The sequence below is a fragment of the Centruroides vittatus genome, unplaced genomic scaffold (genome assembly GCF_030686945.1).
Source record: "Centruroides vittatus isolate TY-2023 unplaced genomic scaffold, ASM3068694v2 contig_900, whole genome shotgun sequence".
NCBI lineage: Eukaryota > Metazoa > Arthropoda > Arachnida > Scorpiones > Buthidae > Centruroides > Centruroides vittatus.
The window spans coordinates 2,401,905-2,423,909 of record NW_027122591.1 but is presented as its reverse complement, the minus strand read 5'-3'; the positions used below and the strand labels follow the sequence as shown (position 1 = coordinate 2,423,909).

Here is a 22,005-nt window from a genome sequence, read left to right as displayed (position 1 = left end):
ACAAGCTCTCGACGGTCCTGTATACGATTGGAATCTTAAGATTCCACTTTATTCGGGTCAAGTTACATCTTTCGTACCCAAAAATCTCTTCCGTTTTATTCAGGTTTCGTTTTAGATAAGTTTTATTTTATTAAATTCTAATTAAGCTTATAACAGTTATCATCTCAGATATTGTAATTATAATATTCAAATCCATTATTAAAATGTTTTTCCACTACAGGGTGTACCATAAGTTTCCATATAAAGGAAAAAATAATACATGACCGCCATTGTGTTGAAAACACATTTCAATGCGTGTCCTCTACTGCTGAAGAACACGTTCAAGCAACAGCTAGAGTTAAGCTTGTAATGGCGTTAGTGATACGTCGCTTGAGATGATTTATGTTTTGTATCTTTTCCTGATACAACATGGCCTTCAAATGCCCCAAAATGCAAAAATCAAGTGGGGTAAGGTCTGGAGATCTGGAAGGCCACTCCATAGGCAGTCGCGTAGCAAACATAACTGGCGCCCGACACTTTATTGGCGCCCCTCTGCGAGCGGCGCCCGGGGCATGATATACCCCCTTGCACTCCCTCGCTACGCCACTGGTCATAGGACCACCCCGACCAATCCACGCACCTGGAAACTGATCTAAATATGTGTAGAAACTTATGGGATAGGGGACACCCTGTATAGAAGCGAATATAGAAAATATTATATGCGGTTGATTCTCGATATAGTGAACTCTCAAACCTAAATTAATCATTATATCAAGTGTTCACTACACCAATAGTCCGCTGTAAGCCGTCGCAAGCATGGTCTGGGGCCTACTCTTGTCTTTACTTTTGAACAAATGAAATTCCCACAGAATGTTTCTTTATTAATGAATACCGGTTTTATTTTTGTTAGTAAAACTAATATTAATTTATAGGGATAAGAACCACTAAGGGCTTCAGAGCACAGGGCCCTGGAAAAAGTTTCCAACCCCTCTCTCTCGAGGGCTCTGCATAAATTTTCAGCTCTCTCCTCTCTCTCTCTCTCTCTCTCGAGGGTCCTATTTATAATGTATGCAATAATAAATAATTTAATTAATTATTAGATCATACAAACTGCAACAATAAAGTTAAGCTTTGTACTTACTGTACTGTACATTTGTCTGTAGAACATGTAATTTTTTTATTTTTTTAAATAAAGTTTTGACATTATTTATGTACTACATTCAGTTTAAAAAATTAATGATCTAAAGTTTTATTTTTCCTTTCACTTATACGACATGAAAAATTATCTCTAAAAATAAACTACATTAATGAGGTGATTAGCCAAACAACTAGAGATTGCCCAAGTAACGTAAGGTAGGGTCGAGAACATTAATTATCTTCAATGATTCGGATCCGCTAGGAACTCCCAAAGGCTACAGGAAGATACTGGCTGGAAGTGCATTTCCTAAGAAGCAAAACTTCCTGAGTAAATCCTCGATATCTCGGCGTGATTTTAATTTACTTTCCTACCAGTTCTAAGAATGCTACTTAAAATTAGAACAAAGCTTTCATTTATAACCCGTCGAGAAGGCAGTAGATACACTAATAGTTTAACTATAACTCAGCAAAACTTGTATGATGACAAGAAAGGTTAGAATTTAAATAATTTAATTTTTATTTAAAAAAATTGATTAGAGTTTGATTAGTGATTCTATTTATATAAAAGTTTATATTGTTTTAAGGAGAAAAATATCCAAATTTTAAAAATAAACTGACGTTTAGCATGAGAACGGTGACAACAAAAGAGCGGTGCGGTGTAGAGAAAAGAGAAACTGTGCAACAGAAAACAGCTGTCGAAAGATGTAATACTCTAAGTTCAGCTGTTACTTTATGATCCCCCAAGAGACCTGCTCTTCTATGATACGTACCAGTATTTTACAGTAATGTTTGTCACCCTACAATAATATATACTTATAGGGAAGAAGGAAAAAAAAAACAGGTTAAGTTCAACTTTTTCTACCAGGAAATAAAAACTTACAATTTTTTTTTTCTTTGAAAATTACACGATAATTTCTCTTTAAATATGTACATTTTATGAGTAATCTTCAGTTGGAATTTAGCGAAGAAAGTAGAATTCTAGTAGAAGAAACAGTATCCGAAAAGTTTATCTTTAAAGTAAATGAGTTACGCCTCATTTAGAAAGGACATCGGTTGGTAAGTTACAGGTCAACGATACCTTAAAGAGGCAGTCATTACAGGGTGTTAAGTTTAGATCTTACCTTTCAACAGTTTTAAATGGATGGATTACTACTAATTTTCTTTTTTGTTTCGGTAGCTTCGTACATCTTTTCCATCCATTCATTTGTACTAATAAAGGACGACGTGTCGGAATTGTGTGAAAATTTAGAATTTACAGTGTACAAAAAAAAAATGATAAGGGTTTCTGTGCTTGTTTAAATTATAATAAATGAAAAAGTTTAATTTTGTAACATTTTAAAGTAAATAATAAATATTTCTTCTGACTCGTTGTAACGATTACTAAATGTAAATTTTGTAACCAAATTAATAATTAATTATAATTATTTTAATAAATTTTGTTTAGATGATAAGTACAGGTCGAGAGAAATTCTTAAAATTATTCTTAATTTACTCATAAATGACGTAAAGATAAAGAGCCAATTAGAAGTTTATAATTGAAATATACGTAATAAAATTAGAATACGAATAAATATTTTTGAGTGATAGTTATCAATAACAATTATTGTGAAAATATAATTTATATAATTAAATATCATAAACAAGAATTTTAATATCGAATTTATCGTTATTTAGCGTTTATTTCTTTAATTTAAAATTAATTAATTAAAATTTAATATATTAATTAAAAGACAATTAAAAAAAAAAGGTTTTTAAATATGTTTTCTTATAATTGTTCAGCCTAAGATTTTCTATTTGCGTAAAGTGTGTTCTCGTTTAGTAATACGAAATGTGTTTAATTAAAACGTTCAGAATCTCCCGCTGTTCTGAAAGAGTTAAAACTCCTTCATTTTGTCCGACAAATTACTGACCTCCAGATGTTTTATATTCTAAACCTGTTCTAAACAAACCTGCAAGACAAATTCCTAGAAAAATACTGATTAGAAATTGAAGTAGGTCACCCCCAGTAGAACTTTTAAAATTTAACCTATTAAGCAAGCCGATTATAAAAAGATTAAATTAAAAGTAATTGAGCAGTAAAAATATTTGCAGCAGCGTAAACAGGGAGGGCCCGAGCCCATTTACCTTTACCAGTAATTTATTAAGAGAAAACAAATGTTAATATGGCAAACATTAATACACGTATACTGTGCTGTAGTCTTCGGTAGTGGCTGTACGTGGTACAGGAATTTGCACGTTGTAATTCGGGCCCCTCCAAATATCGGTTCCAGTTAATCGACCGGATATTTGATTAGAAATTTTGGATTTCAACTGCTGTATTGGTTACTTAAATGGTTTTATTCTACTTCGAATTATTCTCAGATTGGCATATATAAATATGAAAAAAATTTATAAACGTTACTTAAGACTTACTAAGATTAATTTTAATATCGAATCTTGATAATTGAGCAGCTTCGTTATTAATAAATTAATTTTTTTAATAACTAATCTGCTCAATTTTGAAGATTTGATATCATTAAAATTATTTTCGAGTCCCTAAAGAATGCTGGTTTAGTTTATATTCGATACATACAGATTTTACATAAGAATATTCATTCTTCCTAATGGTCTGTACACCAGAATTTTATATTTGAACTTAATTTGTTACAAACACTTCGATTTAATGCTTCGCCTCTCAAATTGACGCTAAATCGAAGAACTTCAAATAATAAAAATTGCATACAGTAATGAGATCGACACAGAAGTTTGGATTTGTGTTTGAAATAACGTCGCTAATTAACACATAGATACTTCAGTATCTATGTTTTAATTAATATGTGTTATAGGGTTTTGTGTTTAAGGATTTATAGAAAAGTTCATCCGTTCAATTATTCATTAGCGCTTTACGGAGTGACCCTATTCGGGAGGGCACCATATAAAAGTTTAACTGAATATATAAATAGGGTATGCAAATACCCGCTATTTTCATTTACAAAATAAGTAGTTATCGTACGTTATTTGTGCACATATTTCTTGTGTGAATTTTAAACCCAAAGTTTATCAGTTTTATGCTTCCTTATTGGATGATACTTTTTTTCTTTTTAAGTTGGAGAAAAACAGCAGGTGGCCCGTTTAAATGGAACCGCCGTTCATTCGAGGGAAAGCGAAAGAAGCGATGCTTGGAGGTCAAAGGTTATCGGAAACTTCCACGATCTGAAAAGAAACTACTTCTGTTTTTATGTTCAATTAACTTTAACTCCGTGATCGCTTTCGTAAAGAGAAATAAGGTGTAAAGAGGGATTAGTAACGAGGGGGATGAAAATAGATAGAATGCTGTTTTTCTGTTTACTGCACTAGATGGCATTTCACTCGATTTTAATGTTTTTAAAGATATTTTCGAGTTATAGAATGTATTTATGTTTATATTTCTTTATTTTTGAGTTTTTCTTAAATAAATCGAAGTTACTAAGGGTAATATTATGTGGATGTAATGTGACCAGCACAGTAGGAATTCCTTCTATCGTATCTATCTAAGTTCGGCTGACGCCAGCAGGGTGAAGTGTTGACAAGCTGTCCTAAAACGAGTGTCTTAAATGACGGTACTTTACTTCGATGAGAAGATAGCTCCATTCGAGAGCCTTATGACAATTTGTAATTACTAGAATTTCCTTAATTCCCATAAAAATTAAATTCTAAAATAATAATAGTACTTTATTGAGCAAACAAGCTAATACGTTTAAATACAAAAATTGAAATTTTAAATTGAATCGTCATGCAAGAAAATGACGTTACGTTGACGTAAATAATCAATTTAAACGTATAATAACCAATCAGATTCGGATATAAAAATGCAGGTGTAACTCTTACGGAGAGAGCGACGATTGGTCGCGGGACGAGACGGCTCGACCAATCGTCATCGTGTAGAAATGGGTGGAGTTAATAAACCCCGCCTTTCATTTCAAAAAAAAAGAAAAAGAAAAAGAAGTGCGCTAATGATGTTAACATTTGAGGACAGTCGAGTCTGGTTATAAATAAAACAGTTTGAAACGAAGATATTCTTTATATAGAATGTTAACTTTTTTTACAAGTTTAAATAAATATGACCAACACCGAATAACGAACAGCTGTCCGGATCAATTTAAGGAAAAAATATTCAAAAAATAATAATAATTAATTAATTACTAAATAGTAATAAAGTTTTTTTTTCCTTGTTGCCGTGTAATATAGAATTTTGTTAACTAATCCGAGTTAAACCAACCCCCGTGATACAGGATCCTTTCGAAATGGCTACTGGACTTTAAAAATGATTGGCATTAAAATTTACACGATTGTCAAAGCCACTTAAAGCTAATTAAAACGATGATTAATTTTCTTCAGCTCGTATATAGAAACGAATGCACTTATTACTAAATATTTTTACAAATTATTTTGCTTATTTTACATGAATATAGCAATTTTTAATAATAATAAAGTAAAAAAAATCTCTTCTCTTTCAGTAAACTTTGAGCTGATTAGTGATTAATTTAAGCCATAGAAATTATTTTTATGGATGTATTTTTAATTTTATTCTATTGTTTGGGAATATAATTATACTTAAATTGACAAGTTGGTATGTTTTGTTAGATATTGTTGAAATTTAATATATTTTTGGATTAATAACATAAAATTTAACTTTATTCTTTTCTGATATATAGATTTATAAGAAATTATCTAGAATTTTTAAATTAATTATTTATTATTTGATGCAGAAAATATCTAACTTCCGTCTCGTTAAGATCTCCTTTTGTCTCTAAATTTTATTTATTTAAACACATCTAAGCCCTCATACATCGTATTCTCGACTTCTTTACTGTATATTTTATGCACCCAAAAGCATATATTTATATACTTTTGGGTGCATTTTTCTAAAATCAGACTGTATTTATGTAGAAGTTTTCAATTTCCACATTGGCTAAATAACTGGCCATTCTTAATGGTTAGTCATTTAGCCATTGTGGAAATAGTCATTTAGTCTTGGTTAAGTTATAACTAGGGCTAGGACATCTAGACACTAAAATCGCACAACTCATAACTTTATTAAAATTATATAACTTATATGATTTTAGTGCCTAGATGTCCTAGTTATAACCTAAGCTATAACCTATCACTTATATAGAGGCAAACACACGATTTTCAATGCCTTGTTTGACAAAAGTATTATGTTTTAGTTAAAATTCATCAGGAATTACCAAAATAACAACAAAATATTGTACCAGCTTCGGTTTTAGGCCAATTCAGGCTACATTTTGATGAGTGATTTCTAACAAGTTCACATCAATTTTAGGCTCACTCTACATTAAATTCCTACTTACGTTAAGATTTAGTAGCATTCATACATTAATTAATTAATACTTTAAAGAAGAAAAAGATCAAAAATACTTTTGCAGTTAAGTATATACTCCCCGTGTGACGAAAAATTAAATATTTGGAATTTTCTACTTTATCTTGGCGAGGAACACTTTGTCGGTGGTCCTTACTGACAATTATCGAATGTCAGATGATAAGTGATATACTTACACGTATTTCCCTCTAATCCCTGGACACGGTTTCTAACAAGACCAATGTACAGACGTTCGGTATGCGTCTGTTTGTCGTCTCAACCGGATATTCAGTTTTGAGATTTTTAACTGGCTTAACTTATGATGCACTTCAGCTTTAAATCATAAACAACGTAAGCTTAAGCTTAAGTTGGCTTTATATAATTATGTTGCTAAATGTCAATTATAATCGTTACTCGAACAGGGGAAAGAATTATTACACTTACAGGACGTTACGGGCGAATGGAAAAACAAGAAGAAATGACAATAAATAATAACAGTAGATATTTTACAATCTGTACATCTGTAAATGAGTGTTTTGTATTTATTTTAATGAAGGAATATTTTTAAATTTAATTGAACTTATACAGATTTAAACGGTAAACAATGTTAATAAATTTATTTTTAAAAAAAATAATAATCACAAACGTAATGAAGTTACGTAAACAGTAAATGAAGTCGCGGTGACTTTAATCGCTTTTGGTTTTTTTTTTTTTTAGTTGAGTAACAGAAACTTCCGACAGTCCCTTTTTAAGTACAACCGCCCAACACGAACAAACTAACACAGTCCAGAAGACTTAAAAATGAATGAAACTGCCATTCTGGGGGTGTCATTGCCTCCTTAATTATCCTGCCTGTTATCTCTGTCGGCCGGCTTTATAGGGGACTGACCCTGGTCCCGAGACAATTTTGGTTGTACCCCTGACAACCTCCATCCCTGACATCTGAACCCAGGGGTAGCCCGACACCCTGGCGACGTCCACCACATGCTACTCTTTCCCCCATTCCACTCCACGATATAGCAAAGACTCTCTCTACTCATTTGTTAATGAATTGTCACACACATCTTCCCCCCAAATCTAGATTCGTAGAAATCACGTGGCTTGATAGGGTTTTAATGGTTTAGATTTTAAATAGGGGCGAGGCCGTTCCGAGAAATTTATAAACCTCAAGAGATTAACAGAGTATTAATTATCGGTGTATCCGATAGATAGTTGTCGTAAATAGCTTGATTTTTTTTAAAAAAACTCCTCGCACTACTCCTGTATATTAGTAGAATTCAGCTCGGTTGCCACGATTGGGTTTTGTGGGAAGGAGATCTCGAAACGGACATCTGTGTTTAAAACGATATAAAAGTTAACATTAGCCGAAAAGGGCATTTGAAATTGTACCCTTGGGCATACGACACGAGTCGCTACACTAAGCTACTTCAGCTCAGTCGAAGTGTACCACAACATCCGGGAACGCGTATAGCTAGTCATAGATTGGTTCAGAACAGCAAGGGTGCATCCTACAGCTCGAACGTATAACGAGTCAACGAGGCACAATAATCATTTTGACAACATGGACTATGAGAGCATGAGTGTCATGAGTGTATCTACAAGAGACTTATGCAGGGGTATGATTTACGAAGACAGGACTAACAATTATAACAATTGTAGCCAAAATAATAAAGGTTTCATGGTTAGTCGTTTACTTAATTTAGAAGATATATCGGCCAATAACTGCGAGTTTAGTAAAATATCAAATTCTGAAGGACACAGTCCACAGGGACAGAGTTCTGATGGACAACGCAGCGAAGGTAAGTTTTCGTAATTATTACGTAACATATACTAAATTTGTTAAACGTATCCTATTCTATTCTTTTTCTTTTTTGAAATCTACATCTGTTGAAACACAAGTAGGGATCGAGTTAGTGTTGTCGGTTGGGGAAAAGTACAAGCTGAGTGAGACGATCTGAAAATACTATAAATCACCTCCTTCAACATCCACAACGCAGGATAGAGTAAATAATGTTAAAACAAGTGGAACAGTTCTATTTTTCATTTATTTTTTTCTATTTTTATTCCCTCAACAATATGTTTATCATACATTTACTAAGTTTACTTTTCTACCATAACAAGTACGAACGTGGGTAAACTTACAAAGATTTAAGTACTGAAGTCTTTCGAGAGCTCAACACTGGTAATTTTCTTAGTTTATACACATAAAAGGGTCATAATTCTACACTCTAAAGACTGTAGGTGAGACGAATTTCAATATTTTAATTATACTTTGTACAAATACCAAGACCACTTTTTATTTTTATTATTTCAATCGTCAAAAGTAAATTGAAGAACGGAGAATAAATAAATTGTGATTCTGAATTAAATAATTACAAAATTAAGATTTGCAATCTTTCATTTTTATGTGACAGACTCAATCTTTAGATTAATGCACGTGTCTAGAAGTGGTGTTTGATTTGGGACATACTATACACACATACGTGATTTTTAAAATGTAAAAATACAAGGTAGAATTGTTTAAATTTATATTTTCATCTAGATTTAATTGAGTTTCATTCTTACAATGATTACCATGCCGTTCTCAACTTTGAACTCTGTACCGTTCCTTTTATGAGGTCACATAGAGGTCTATAATAGATTAATAGATTATAAAAAATTGTTAAAGTTGTAAACCAATTTATTTTCTTTGAAGGGTGTTTGTAATCTTAGATTTTCTTCCATTTCTATCTACAGAATAACACGAATATTATTATTGCTGTTTGGGTGAGAAGTTGATAAATTCCAGTGAGATTTTTATATTTGTATCCAATAATACACGAATCATTTTGATATTTTAGACTTTTTCTCGTATTTAATTAATGTAGAAAATGATATTAATCACAAGATTCGGCTGGTTTCTTTATGAATCAAGGAGCGAAGTCTTGGTGTTAAGATCAATTAATTTCTTGGAAAGTATATTTAAATATCAAAATTTTAAATTGCGATTACTTAATTGAAAAGTTTATCCATAAAAATATCAAAATTTTTAAGGCAAAATCAAGATTTTTGACCCATTATCAATCCTGGAAAATGCCAAAATTTGAAATTTTAAGGCATAAAAATCGAAAAATAAATAAAATAAATAAATAAAACATCAGTTGGGTTAAGTTTTAAATTACATCTTGTACACTTTCTCATATTAGATAACGTATAATATTGAACATAAATTGCATTTCTTTTTATTTGTGTCCATTGTAATTACGATCCAACCGCAACGTCGAGTCGCAATGATTAAGTTTAAATGAAGTTCTCCCAATGGCCAATTATGATTTCTCGGAGGCAGTAACTTGATATTAGTATTTTCGCACCGGAAATTCTCACCTCTATATTTAGGCCTCATACACTTATAGGATCTAATGTAACAGGCACTAATGTTCGTCGAAATTCCAATAGTTAGGATTTATTTTCGTCCCATTGTCAATCAAAAACGAGAGCGAAAATTCAGAAAAAATCGCATTCTCCTTTATATATATATATATAAAAAATATCAATTTTTTTAAGTACTACAAGAGGGATAAGTTTTCTTAATTATACTTTATATAAAATTAAGGATAAATTATTAATATTTCAATGACTCCTTTCATTGTATAGATAAGAATTTCTTATCATTTTGAACCGAAGTTAAGTCTATTTCGTTGGTGATGAGAACCATCTGGGCCTATGCCACGTGTTGTCGTCACGGCTTTTTAACCTTTCCTAACAACCAGAATCTAAAAATTCTTGGATTTTGTAAAATATTCCAAAGATAATAACTTTTATAATCCTCTCCCCCCAATTAAGATTTAATTCCTAAGCGTATCAATATAAATTAATGGATAAAAACTACTTGTTAAATAGTTTATTAATTGTGTTGTAAGCATCGCTTTATGTAATTTATGACACTTTCAACAAAGATACGATACAGTCGATTGCTTTTACATTCTCTAAGCGCAATCGACTGTATCCTACTGTTATTGAAGTTCTAAAGATAACTGGGGTTGATGTTTGGCAACAAGAATTATCTCTACAAAACAGTTTATTTTAGAAAAATTTTATGTATTTATTTACTCGTTTAACTCTTTCGATACTCTAAATAAATTATATATATTTGTCGATTCAAATTAATAACCAGATTTTATATTATTTAAAACCTTTTAGCAATTTAATTATATATATATATATATATATATTTATATATTCTTCTGAGAATAAAGGAAAGTGAAACTTGTCAAACGAAGTGACAAGCGCCCGGTGACTTGACAACAAAAGACCCATTGAAAATGCATTTATTTTAAAGTGTAGAGTGAAGAATTGGTTGTCCCGGTGAATAATTACAACTATAGAATCGTTAAGAACTGTTTGAACAATAAAATCTAAAATGAGATTGTATTATATACTCTATAGATATTCTATAATGTGTTCTGTTCTGCAGCCTATTTCTTATAGGATATATTCTATATTCTACAGTGGAGTGTTATAGCTTCAAGAGGCCCAGGTGAATTTGAATTAGGGGGTCCCCATATGAAATATTTTCTTATAAAAGATTGGTTTGGAAGCCCTATTGGGTAGAGCACGGGAAAAAGAGCAATTGCCCTTTTTGGCCATAAGATAACACGCCGCTGACATTATATTCTGTATTATATATATTATTATATATTCTATATTCGTATATTCTACACGCCATATTCTATAGATTATTCTAAGTTAATATATTCTTATATTAGTTATTAACAGCTTGTAAATTTGTAGGTAATTTCATGTAATAAAGTTAATTACGAAAACGACAACACTTGAACTAAATTAGCTTTTAAAGCTAATTTAATTCAAGACATCATTAAATATGTTTAATTATCATTAAGTATTACATAAGAATTACCGTTAAATAATGAACATCATTAACTATACAATTAGATTTATTCATTTAATAATTATCGGATTAGCTTAATAATGATTAAGTTACTATTAAATAAATGACATTAAACTCAATTAAGATAATTAAATAATCAATATATTATTTTCAGGCCCTAATCATTTCAAACAAGCATTTAAGTCTATTAGATTACACGTATTTATTCTATTTGTACAGATATAACTTAAAAAGGATATATCTGTACAAATAGAACAGAGTTGATAGAATGTATTATTAGTACGAATATAATCTAAAAGATTATATCTGTACAAACAAAGTACAAATATTAGGCCTAATACAGTATTTGCACTTTAGTCTAATTTTATAGACTAATGATCACAGACACGTCTGCTGGTTAAACGCTCTGGCAGATAAATAATTACGAATTTGAAAGAAATTTTACTATTATTTTATTAAGAAATGAATATAAAAGAATTTAAGATAAGAAAATTTGTATTTCAGATCGTTATTTTATAGCGAGAAAGATAAAAATGGTAATCGCAAATGTACAGTACAGTACAGTAGAGCTGAACTAGACTTGTTGTGGCCTTAAGTTATAATATAAAACAGACCCTTCTCGTCTACCAAATACCGAAATGTGTGAAAATATAAGGCCCTAAGCCTGTAGACTCAACGCGAGGCCCTAAGGTAGAGGTTGTTTAGCTTATGTGTAAGACCAACCACACTTAAACCTTTAGGTTCGTGTCCAAGACGAAATTCCTCTATAATAATCAAATTTTTTGTAAGTTTATCAAAAGATAAAGGATTAATAGGCCCAAGGCCGGATTTACACACAGGTTTTGTGTTAATTTAGTACAGCTTAGGGCCTCGTTCTTATTATTTATGGCTGAATGCTTTTTTGTTAAATTAAACCTAAACTTTCCTTAAGAAGGTTCTTTAAACTTATTACTGTTTTAGTGAAGGATGAAGGGTCTCATATGTTATAGTTAGTGGCCTAAATTTCCCCCAAAGTATACCTTTAAGCAGCTAACGAAATATTTAATAAAATTATTTTAATTTTAAAGAAGAAAATTTAAACATTTGATATTAAAAAATCTTTATAGATTTATTAAGATTTTGGAAATGTAATCGACAAATCCGAAAAAATATAGGCCTACTTTGATACCGATGATTGTCCGGTTTATAATTTAAATCCTAGCTTAAAAACCATAGATTATTTACTATAGGATTTATTAAGTGATAATTAGATTCAATAAGCTAAAAGATAACTTAATTTACAAATTAAATTATGTATAAAGTAAATGAATAATTCAATTCATAAACTTGTACAAGTGTTTAATTACTATTTAACCACCATATTTAACAACCAGTTTGCATAGTTTTTAATGATATTTTTAGTGGAGTTTATCCTTTGAATTATGTAAAATCACTCTGTAAACACCACTTCGTAAGCTTATGTTTCTAAATTTAGATTATTTACATATTTATTCATGATATCAATATTATCTGAAAGGAAACTGTGGACTTTGTTTATCCACGTTTAAGCACAATATGGTCTCGATTATACGCATGAACAAGACGGCGCCAATTCTTTCTTCGCTACAAATTGAGCTCTAATTTTGATACAAAATATAAAAATTCGAACAAAACAATATTAATAAGTAGATTTTTAACTCGAAACTCCATTTTTAAGGCGTATCGAGGCTTATAAATAGGCGCTTACATAAAGGATTTACCTTAGAAATTTTATAGTTTATTATTAATATACTGTGATAATGGAGTATGTAATTGTGTAAAATATATTGTTATAATGTTATTAATTAAAATTAATTGAGTTTATTAACTTAATTAAATTTCTTGGTGAATTTTTAAAGCATTTTCAAATGATTCGTTCCGCTGTATTTCTTGTGTATTAAGAAGAAAGAAAAACGATATTTTTTTTGTCGAATTTTATTAATTTTAAAGCTGTTTTACCCCTTTTAAAAGTATACCGAGGAGGCCTCAAAAAGACAAATGGCTCGGGCCTCTCTCTACATCCGAAAAGTCCTGCTTCTACTCAACTGCTAAGAACAGTAGGGAAATTTGGTACATATTAATTAAATTTGAATTTTAGTAGCTTATATAAGTAAATTTAGATAGAAAGGCCCTTAAAATTTTGAGGCCTCCTAAATCTAGAGCTGTCTATTATGACACGAAAGTGATGAAGACGTTCATACGTGATTCGCCCGGGACCCATCTTGCTTCTCTCAGATCCTAAATATAAGCCTACAAATTTAATAATTTTAATTATTAATTATATAATAAAAGAAATTTTTTATTTTTTAAACTAAATTTCAAGTCGAAATTACTTTTATTTTATACGAATATCAGCTTATAAGCTGATAATCATATAAAATATAGGTTACAAGAAGCTTAAATGGTACTCTTAATTATATTTAAAGAGGCAATTAATAAAACAGTTAACATTCTTACACGAATAAATACATTTAAATAATTAAATCATGGATTTACTGTGTAAAATTATTAAATCTGTAGGCTTACATTCAGGATCTGAGAGAGGCGTGATGGGCCCTAGCGAAGTACAAATGAACGTCTTTATCACTTTCGTGTCATAATAAATTTAGGAGGCCTTAAAATTTTAAGGGCCTTTCTATCTAAATTTACTTATAAAGGCTACTTTTGTTAACAATAATAAAAGTATGCAGCTACTGTACATACAATAAGAGCCCTTACTGCGCTGTACCGGTGTAAGGGCTCTTACACCTTGTATATTTATTATACATAAATTTTCTTTTAAAGAGTTTATTCATTTAACATTATTAAATAATATTTTTCAATTTATATTCAAGCAATTAAAATATTTATACAAACTTTCTACGCTTATTTATATACAGTATCAGTCAATGTCAAAGATTGCCCGATATCGACACGAAGCATGGCGATTTTCCGTAAACATTTCAAGAATAATCGATTTATCGGGTTACGACTCCTCCTTTAAACTTAATTTGTCAATAGCCTGACAACTCAAGAAAGCCAAATTAATGGTTAAAAGGGAGTCGATCGTCGTCAATACAACCCGTTCTTCATCTTCCTCGTCTACTGAAATTTCCCCAAACCCATTTAAGTAGGATGAAGATAGGATTATCTTAAGATTTTTAACTTTTTCTTTGACCCACACGATACCCGACTTTGTGTAAGTCACACAAGGCGGCTTAATTGAAATAATATCTCATTTGTAAGTGCACGAGAGACATTTTAACTGCTCTATAAACTTTGACCTTAGAGAACCAAGGTTACTGTTCTGGCCAGTTAATAGAAAATGGATGCCGTTTTTAATAAGGGATATTCTTCTTTTTTTAATGATTTTTATACTTCAATTCTTATTTATTCCATTATTAATTGTAATTACAGAAAATAATAACGAAATTAAAGGCAATTCGGGTTTCCCGATTTGCCAAATATCTGACCGATAGGCCTCGATTTTTTGTGTCTAACCATTGTGAAATATCTTTATAATAAGTTCAAAATTCTTTATTTATATAAATTTAATAGTTATTTATTCAAAATTAGGGACAAAAATACACGAAAAACGTCATAAATACGCCTCAAAACTAGCGAAGCGAATACGATAAAAATGTCTTGGTAAACGTAGCTTTTATAGTTCAATTTTTTATAAAAACACTTTCATATCTATAAAATAATTCAATTTATTGACTAAAAACACATTTTTGTGCATAGGCCCGTACGTTCAGTTGAAAATTTCTTACAACAATCGTGGCTTCTCTCCAGTCACGAAACGTTAACATCAAACGTCAGCAACAATCTTAATAACTCAGTCGTTCAAGTAAAAACATCTTACCTTTCTCAATATTTTACTACTCCAATTATTCGCTTGGTAAGACACGACAGTCCTCTAAAATAGCCTTGATTTTTTCTCTTTTAAAAATCACCTATTTATAATTCATTATCGGAAAAGTGAGAAATCTTCAGAGAGAAAGGTTATCGATAGCCTTAACAATGCAAAATTTATGATTTCAACTCTAAAAATAATAACAGAGCACATATTAGTTACCATTAAAGGCCTAATTTAAATAAACCAATGCAAAATACATTCTCACAACGAAACTTCAGGGTCGGATTTGCACGCTAAACAAGCCGCAACTTTTAGGGCCTCGCGTTATGAATCTATAGATTAGGGCCTCACATTTTTAAATGTGACATTATATGATAAAGGAAAAGGGCCTGTTGTACGTTATAATTTAGGGCCGCAACGAGTCTACGTTCGGCACTAGAATCTCGAAAGGGTCTTTCTTGTATTTCTTCAATAAGCCAAATTCATCTTAATTATATTGTTGAATATTCAAAGAAATTCAAAATATATAATTAAATTTTATTAATCATATTGTGTTATTAGAATAGTACTGTATAAGATACTCATCATAATTGAATTAAAATATCAAGTTATCGTATAAATTTAAGGATATGAAATTAACTTTTCTATAATAAAACCTTCGTTTTCTCTTTGTAATTGACTTCTGGTAACGACGATTTAATAAAATAATCGATAATATATTATAATTTATTTAGAATAAACATAAAGGACGTCGGTAGAACACTTTGACCCGAATTTGAACACAAAAGCCCAAAATTTAATCTTTTATCTTAAAAAAATGGTATAAAAATGGTAAAAAACCTCTTTTTTATTTGCTTAATTCATATACTTTTATGGTTTTTAAAGAGGATGGGCTCCTTTCTGTGACTTTCTGGGTCCCACTTCATGTCATTCAGGCTCACAAGAGAACAATATTTAAGCAATTACGGTACTTCCATTCAATTATTTGAATGAAAGAACCTGCAATAACGGTCGACTGTAAAAGGCGGCCATTTTTTACGTTCTCGTCAGTTTCCGTTGTTCTACCTTAGTTTCAGTTTCTAGTCTTTTATTTACAGTTGTTATATGAATTAATCTCCAAATTAGATTAAAATATATTAATCTGAAAAAATACGTTAAAAATAAACATGTTTACGCTTGTAAGATAGATCGAGAATGAAAATATTCTGATAGTTTTTTTGAAAAATCTGAGTCTTTTATTGAGAATTTTAACTAAAAATCTACATGTATTTACAATTCACATTATAAACAGGGCCCGTTAAACAATTTTGAGGCCTCCTGACTATTTCTTTACAGGTATTACACGGATGCAGATACAGAATGAAAGTATTGGTGTAACGAACAATTAGGTGAGGTTCAAAGAATTCGAGACACCGGCAAAGGCCGGGGTTATGCCTCTTCGTTTATGAAGCCCCGTAATCTATAATCTACATTACATTACTTTTACATACAGTATACGTTATAGATGTAAGTGTACCGTACCGTACTTACTACGTACGGTCTTGAGAGCTAGAATCTTCCAAGATGGTAACTAATTTGGCTTACTAAAATCCATTTATAATGATGAAAATCAGTGAAAACACATACAAAATTGAACATTTATGTAGATTAACAATTATTGAATATATTTTAGAGATTCCTTGCAAGTTTGACTCGTGTCCAATTCAGAGGTTAATGTTTAAGTAATGCAATTTGTTTGTAGATCAGATAGGACAATTCCGAATATAAATATAACTCGAGAGTAAAACTAATAAACAGTTGATAGTATTTTTACAATTTTAAACTTAGAACGGGAATTTTAGTAAATAAAATAATATTTTGGGAAGTCAATGAGCCCGTTTTCGCATCGTCTCTTCAAGTAGTTAAGCTTCTAAACTTAGGAACCAACTCGAAATTTTAATGCTAAAAGTTCATCTTTAGGCCCACCAGTGGCCAATAAAACCGATGGTAGTTGGTCGTAGGTTCGCGCCTCATCAACGGGCTGGCCATATGGACTTTCCCGGGTCCTATTCACTTTTGTAACACCTAAATAGAGGCCAGTTTCCCATAGAAAGACCTCCCCGGAGGCATCGCCCACGTGTCGCGTTTCGTATACAAACAAACAGACTTATAATTTAGTTTAAAAGTGTAAAGTAGCGACACTCAATGGGGGTATATTCTCTTCCAGTTCAGATATATAGACTCAGTAAGGCAATTTACGTCGGTCCCCGACACGGAGAGGCCCCAAAATTTAGTGTTTTATATTAAAAAGATGATATAAAATAAAGTTATGAATACATTTTTTAAAATATTTATTTCATTCGTACATTTTTATGGCTTTCCGAGAGGAAGGCCCACCATCCTCCGAGTGGATAAAACTACTGAACACTGGTAGTTTGTGGAGGATTCGCGACCCGCTGACAGGCTGGGCACGGGTTTTCTTCGCGTGTCTAACACCTAAATAGGGGCCAATTTCCTGCAGACAACGCCTCTCGTTGCTAAATTGCCCAAGTGTTACACTGCCGTATCTCATAAACCGAGAGGGAGGCCTCACGTTTGCGAGTGATCTCACATCTCTCAGGCCCGATTTATAGATATTTATAATTATTTTCAATCCATTTCTTTACGATAATTTTTTCAATTCATTTTTAACAATTAATTAAAAACAACCGATGTACTGTACTTTCAAACTATACACAGGTATTGCAAGATAACTTAATTAAATGAAAATTTAATAAGGAAAAGAAGTATAAAATTCATAAAATATTAAATTCTTTATTCAAGGCCTTATATTACACATTTAAACGTAAATGTAGGGCATACTTACGTAACGATTAGACTAAAAGTTAATTGAATTAAACGTGTCGAAGGCCCGATTTTATTTGCCTCGTTAACACAAGTACTAAAGTTGGCAATAATTCGAAGACAGGATGATTACAGAGCTACATATCTTCTCTTCATTCTTAACATTTTCATTAATTTTAATAAATAATAAGGCTTTTTTTATGCACTTGTGAGGCCCCATCCCTATTCCTTTAGAGGCATTCATTATACTGATACAAAACAAAAACATTAGTAAAGAGCAGCGAAAATAGGCAGCTAAGAAGACGAGGCACTACCGTGGCTGAGCATGCAATAAGGCCTTTATACGAAAAACCATTAAAGTTTTTAAAAAAATAATATTTAGGCCTAATCTTTATTTCTTTATTATAAATCCATGAGAATTTTTCTAAACAGGATCTCCAGAGATCAAGTGCCACTTAACATTTTGAGGCCCGGTATACTAACAAAAAATTATTACTATTTTTTTTTTTTTTAAATAATAAAATTTGACAAAACACATAACGGGTGTTTTCTTCTTAAAAAACAAGAAATACAATGCAATAATTAATTTGTAGCAAATGTTGAGGCCTCGTAAATGTGAGGCTCGAGCCAAATTTCCTCCCTGTTATAGGGCCCTATTTCTGAGAACATAATTAGAGCTGAATATTCCGAACGATTTTTGTAAATGCAGCTCTCGAAATAACTACAAATGACTTTAAAAAGAAATGTGAAATCTCGTATCTTATGCAGAAAACTGATAGGCTACTAAGGGACTAGAAATTTCAATTTGTTTATTTGTTTTCTAATTTAATAAACATATTAACACACACTAATTGTTTTATTATTAAATACACATTTTTAAATGCAGAGGGAGCTTCAACAGTAATCAATTTAACGCTTTGTTATGCGGAATGGCTGCTTTTAAAATTTGGCTAAATAAACCGATTTTCGTTAATAAAACTAGTTTAATCCGACTTCTTTTTGTAGAAAATCGATGAAAATTTGTATAAAATTGTTATTCGCACCATTTTTTTTTTCAGTTGTTAATGGCAATTACTTCAAAACAACCGGCGCTAACATACGAAACGATGTTTTCCTCGTCAAGTTTTTGGCGCACTTCGTTGTAAATTAGCGAAATAACTTCATTATCATAATCTAAAATATTTTTCTATTAATTTTAATTAGTAATTCGTTTAAAAATCTAATTAAATCGGCCTTAATATAGGAGAAATTCCTGCGAGATTGACCGATAGTAAGCTAAGTTTTTCGTAGAACACTAACATATATCTACCTGACTCACAATTAATTAAGATGTCAGAGATAGCGAACATATGTAACGCTTTGAAACACTTCTCAGAATAAACTTCACGTCAATTGTCGGTTCGTTCTTTTCTTTAACGTAACGTCTTTCGCTTTTAATCTAGAACATAGAAGCCATTTTGCTACGACAGAATGACATTTCGACTGTTTGGATTCCCGGTTCTAAAATTGCTTTGGAGAAAGACATTTTCTTCGCAAATTTTGCACAGTCGTTAAAGCATTAACGACAGATTCGTTATCTACAATCAGAGACCATAGTAGATGGGAAATGACTTTCTGTCGCCCTCCTATTTCAGAGGATAGTACACACACACGCAGACCGTGACAGATTCAATCAGTCAACAATGTCGGAGATACGTACACCAGGTGGGACAGTTGCCTGAAAAAGTGCCCTTAAATAGTTATAAATGTTGCCAACCGTCATCTAGAACTTTACACCTACGATTCTAAAATTATTTTTAAGGTGTTTTTTTGTTTTGTTTCCTCCATCGGTTTAATTCGCGACTACCCGATTAGTAAACTATTATCGTACGGTTCCTGTATAATTTGCGCATTACATCACTATACAGAAATCATTTTAACAGATTAAACTACTTAAAAAATATTCCGATGTTGGCATTTGGCCACATATTCGCGCTAAAATTTGTATACTGTCAAAGCTCTTTTGTTTTTTTTCCTGCATCCCTATCCATCATACCAGGAGTAACGTCTTCATATTCTTGTTTTTCTAGGAAAATATGTAATGTTTAATAAATTCTTAAATACGTTACGCGCTCTAAATCTCGATATTATAATTTAGTAACGAGATATATTCTTTTTTTGAAAGAAAAATATTATTCTGAATAAGTATCTTCTTGCAAGAGATCCGCATCAGTTCTGTAAACAAGTGCCATATTTACCTAGTTATAAAATATATTTTAAGTAGTAAAAGAGCTATAAAATGAGGCTAAAAAAAGGCAAGATTTCGAAGGACATTTTTAGTGTAATTGCAATCTAACAAATTAACAGAGTAAATAAATCCGCACCTGCATCAGTTGCACAATTCGTCCATTAGCATCTCGCTACTCTAGTTGAGTTATGCATAACAGGTTCATTATTTTTATGAGTGCTTTAATTTATTTTTGTTTCTTTTTTAATAGAGAGAGTCGTATCTTTTTAAAGTTAGGCGCACATTTAATGGATCTATTCATCACTTTGGCATCTGAGCCATTTTGCATTGTTTGCCAGACATATTTTGGCAGGGATTAGAATTGCTTTGTCGTAAACTGTAAATAAGTTTTAATATTCCAAGGACTTTTATCTCTTTTCCAAACAGTTTTGTATCGAGAAGAATCGATTTAAATCGTTGCAATATGCCCGAATTTATCTACGTTTTAAGTTTACGGATGTTTCTTTATTAGTAGGTGTGTAGTAATCGGGAACTAGAGAGTAACACGTATGCAGGTAGTTTTAATCATAAAGCAGAGGTTTATGCTAAAAGTCTGTACTGTATTAAGAATTAAGCACGAAAAAGTTCGGTATATAGCAAATTAGAAAGCGTGAGGTAGGATCAATCAGTATTTCTTGCAGATATTTAAGATTAAAACCATTCTTTCCTAATTTTTGAAATAAAGTACATTTTTTTTAATTGTTAGACGAATCTATAGACGATGAAAATCAAAGAAGGAAGAAACCTAGACGAAACCGCACCACATTTACCGCCAATCAACTGAGTGCATTGGAGAGAGTTTTCGAAAAGACACACTACCCGGACGCATATGTGCGAGAGGAATTAGCTCGTAAAGTGAATCTCACAGAGGGCAGAGTTCAGGTAAGTGGGCGTTAAAACATCGAGTAACTATCATTGGCTAATGATCGTCCCTTGAAGTGTCACTGACTTCGGATGGCCATCTGATGTTGTTTGAAATGAGGCGTGCCTCTTTAACGGAAGAGCCAGTCTCCCGTTTCAATAATTAGTTTATTTTCTCTTCCAACGAAAAACGGCTTCTAACGGATGCATTTTTTCCTCTCTTTTTTTTTATTTAAAGGTATGGTTTCAAAATCGAAGAGCAAAATTCAGACGTAACGAACGAAGCATTCTCGCTCAAAGGAATCAAACGTATAGAAATCCTCAGGAGGCTCAGTTAATAGAACAGCCCATAGCTCCGAGACCCACAGCACCCAATAATAATCATTGTTTGAGCCCGTGGAAAGCAGTTCCTTCGTCGTACGGTGCTATGTTAGGATCACCCAGTGGTGCACAGGTGGGAAGTTACTCTCCGTGTTCTTCTATACCATCCAGCTGTAACGTCACAGTACCACCTGTTCAAGGACAGTATCAAGTGCGTTATCACCACCAGGATTATGGTTCGGCACAGAATCTTTACATGGGTACACAGTGATTTTATAAATAACTGAGATAAAACTTTTGGAGGTGGCCTAAAGGCGGATGCATACCTGAGACAAAATTACGACGACAATGACATCAATCCGCAATGATTGATTAATTCTGTCAACGCTTATTGTTGTCGTAATTTTGTCTCCGGTGTGCATCATCCTTGAAGCTGCAAATGAAGAGTTTACTATGACGACTGTGATCTATCAAAAAGTTTTTTTTTTAATTTTTAATGTCTCTGATCGATTCCATTTATTAGTACGAATACTAAA

General features: G+C 31.7%; 1 protein-coding gene across 1 annotated transcript; it reads left to right on the top strand.

The window, feature by feature from the left end:
* Positions 1-7,956: 7,956 nt before the first annotated feature.
* On the top strand, positions 7,957-21,819 carry LOC136984029 (paired mesoderm homeobox protein 2-like). The gene is made up of 3 exons (XM_067280944.1): positions 7,957-8,253; positions 20,994-21,169; positions 21,387-21,819. The coding sequence occupies exons 1-3, from the start codon at positions 8,016-8,018 to the stop codon at positions 21,738-21,740; spliced, it is 768 nt and encodes a 255-aa protein (XP_067137045.1). The 5' UTR covers positions 7,957-8,015; the 3' UTR covers positions 21,741-21,819.
* The last annotated feature ends 186 nt before the right edge of the window (positions 21,820-22,005 follow it).

Excerpts from the sequence above, each read along its gene's own strand:
- LOC136984029 (XM_067280944.1), top strand. The coding sequence starts at position 8,016 with ATGGACTATGAGAGCATGAGTGTCATGAGTGTATCTACAAGAGACTTA. Across the intron at positions 8,254-20,993 it reads TGATGGACAACGCAGCGAAG|ACGAATCTATAGACGATGAA; the intron begins GTAAGTTTTCGT and ends TTTAATTGTTAG. Across the intron at positions 21,170-21,386 it reads TCACAGAGGGCAGAGTTCAG|GTATGGTTTCAAAATCGAAG; the intron begins GTAAGTGGGCGT and ends TTTTATTTAAAG.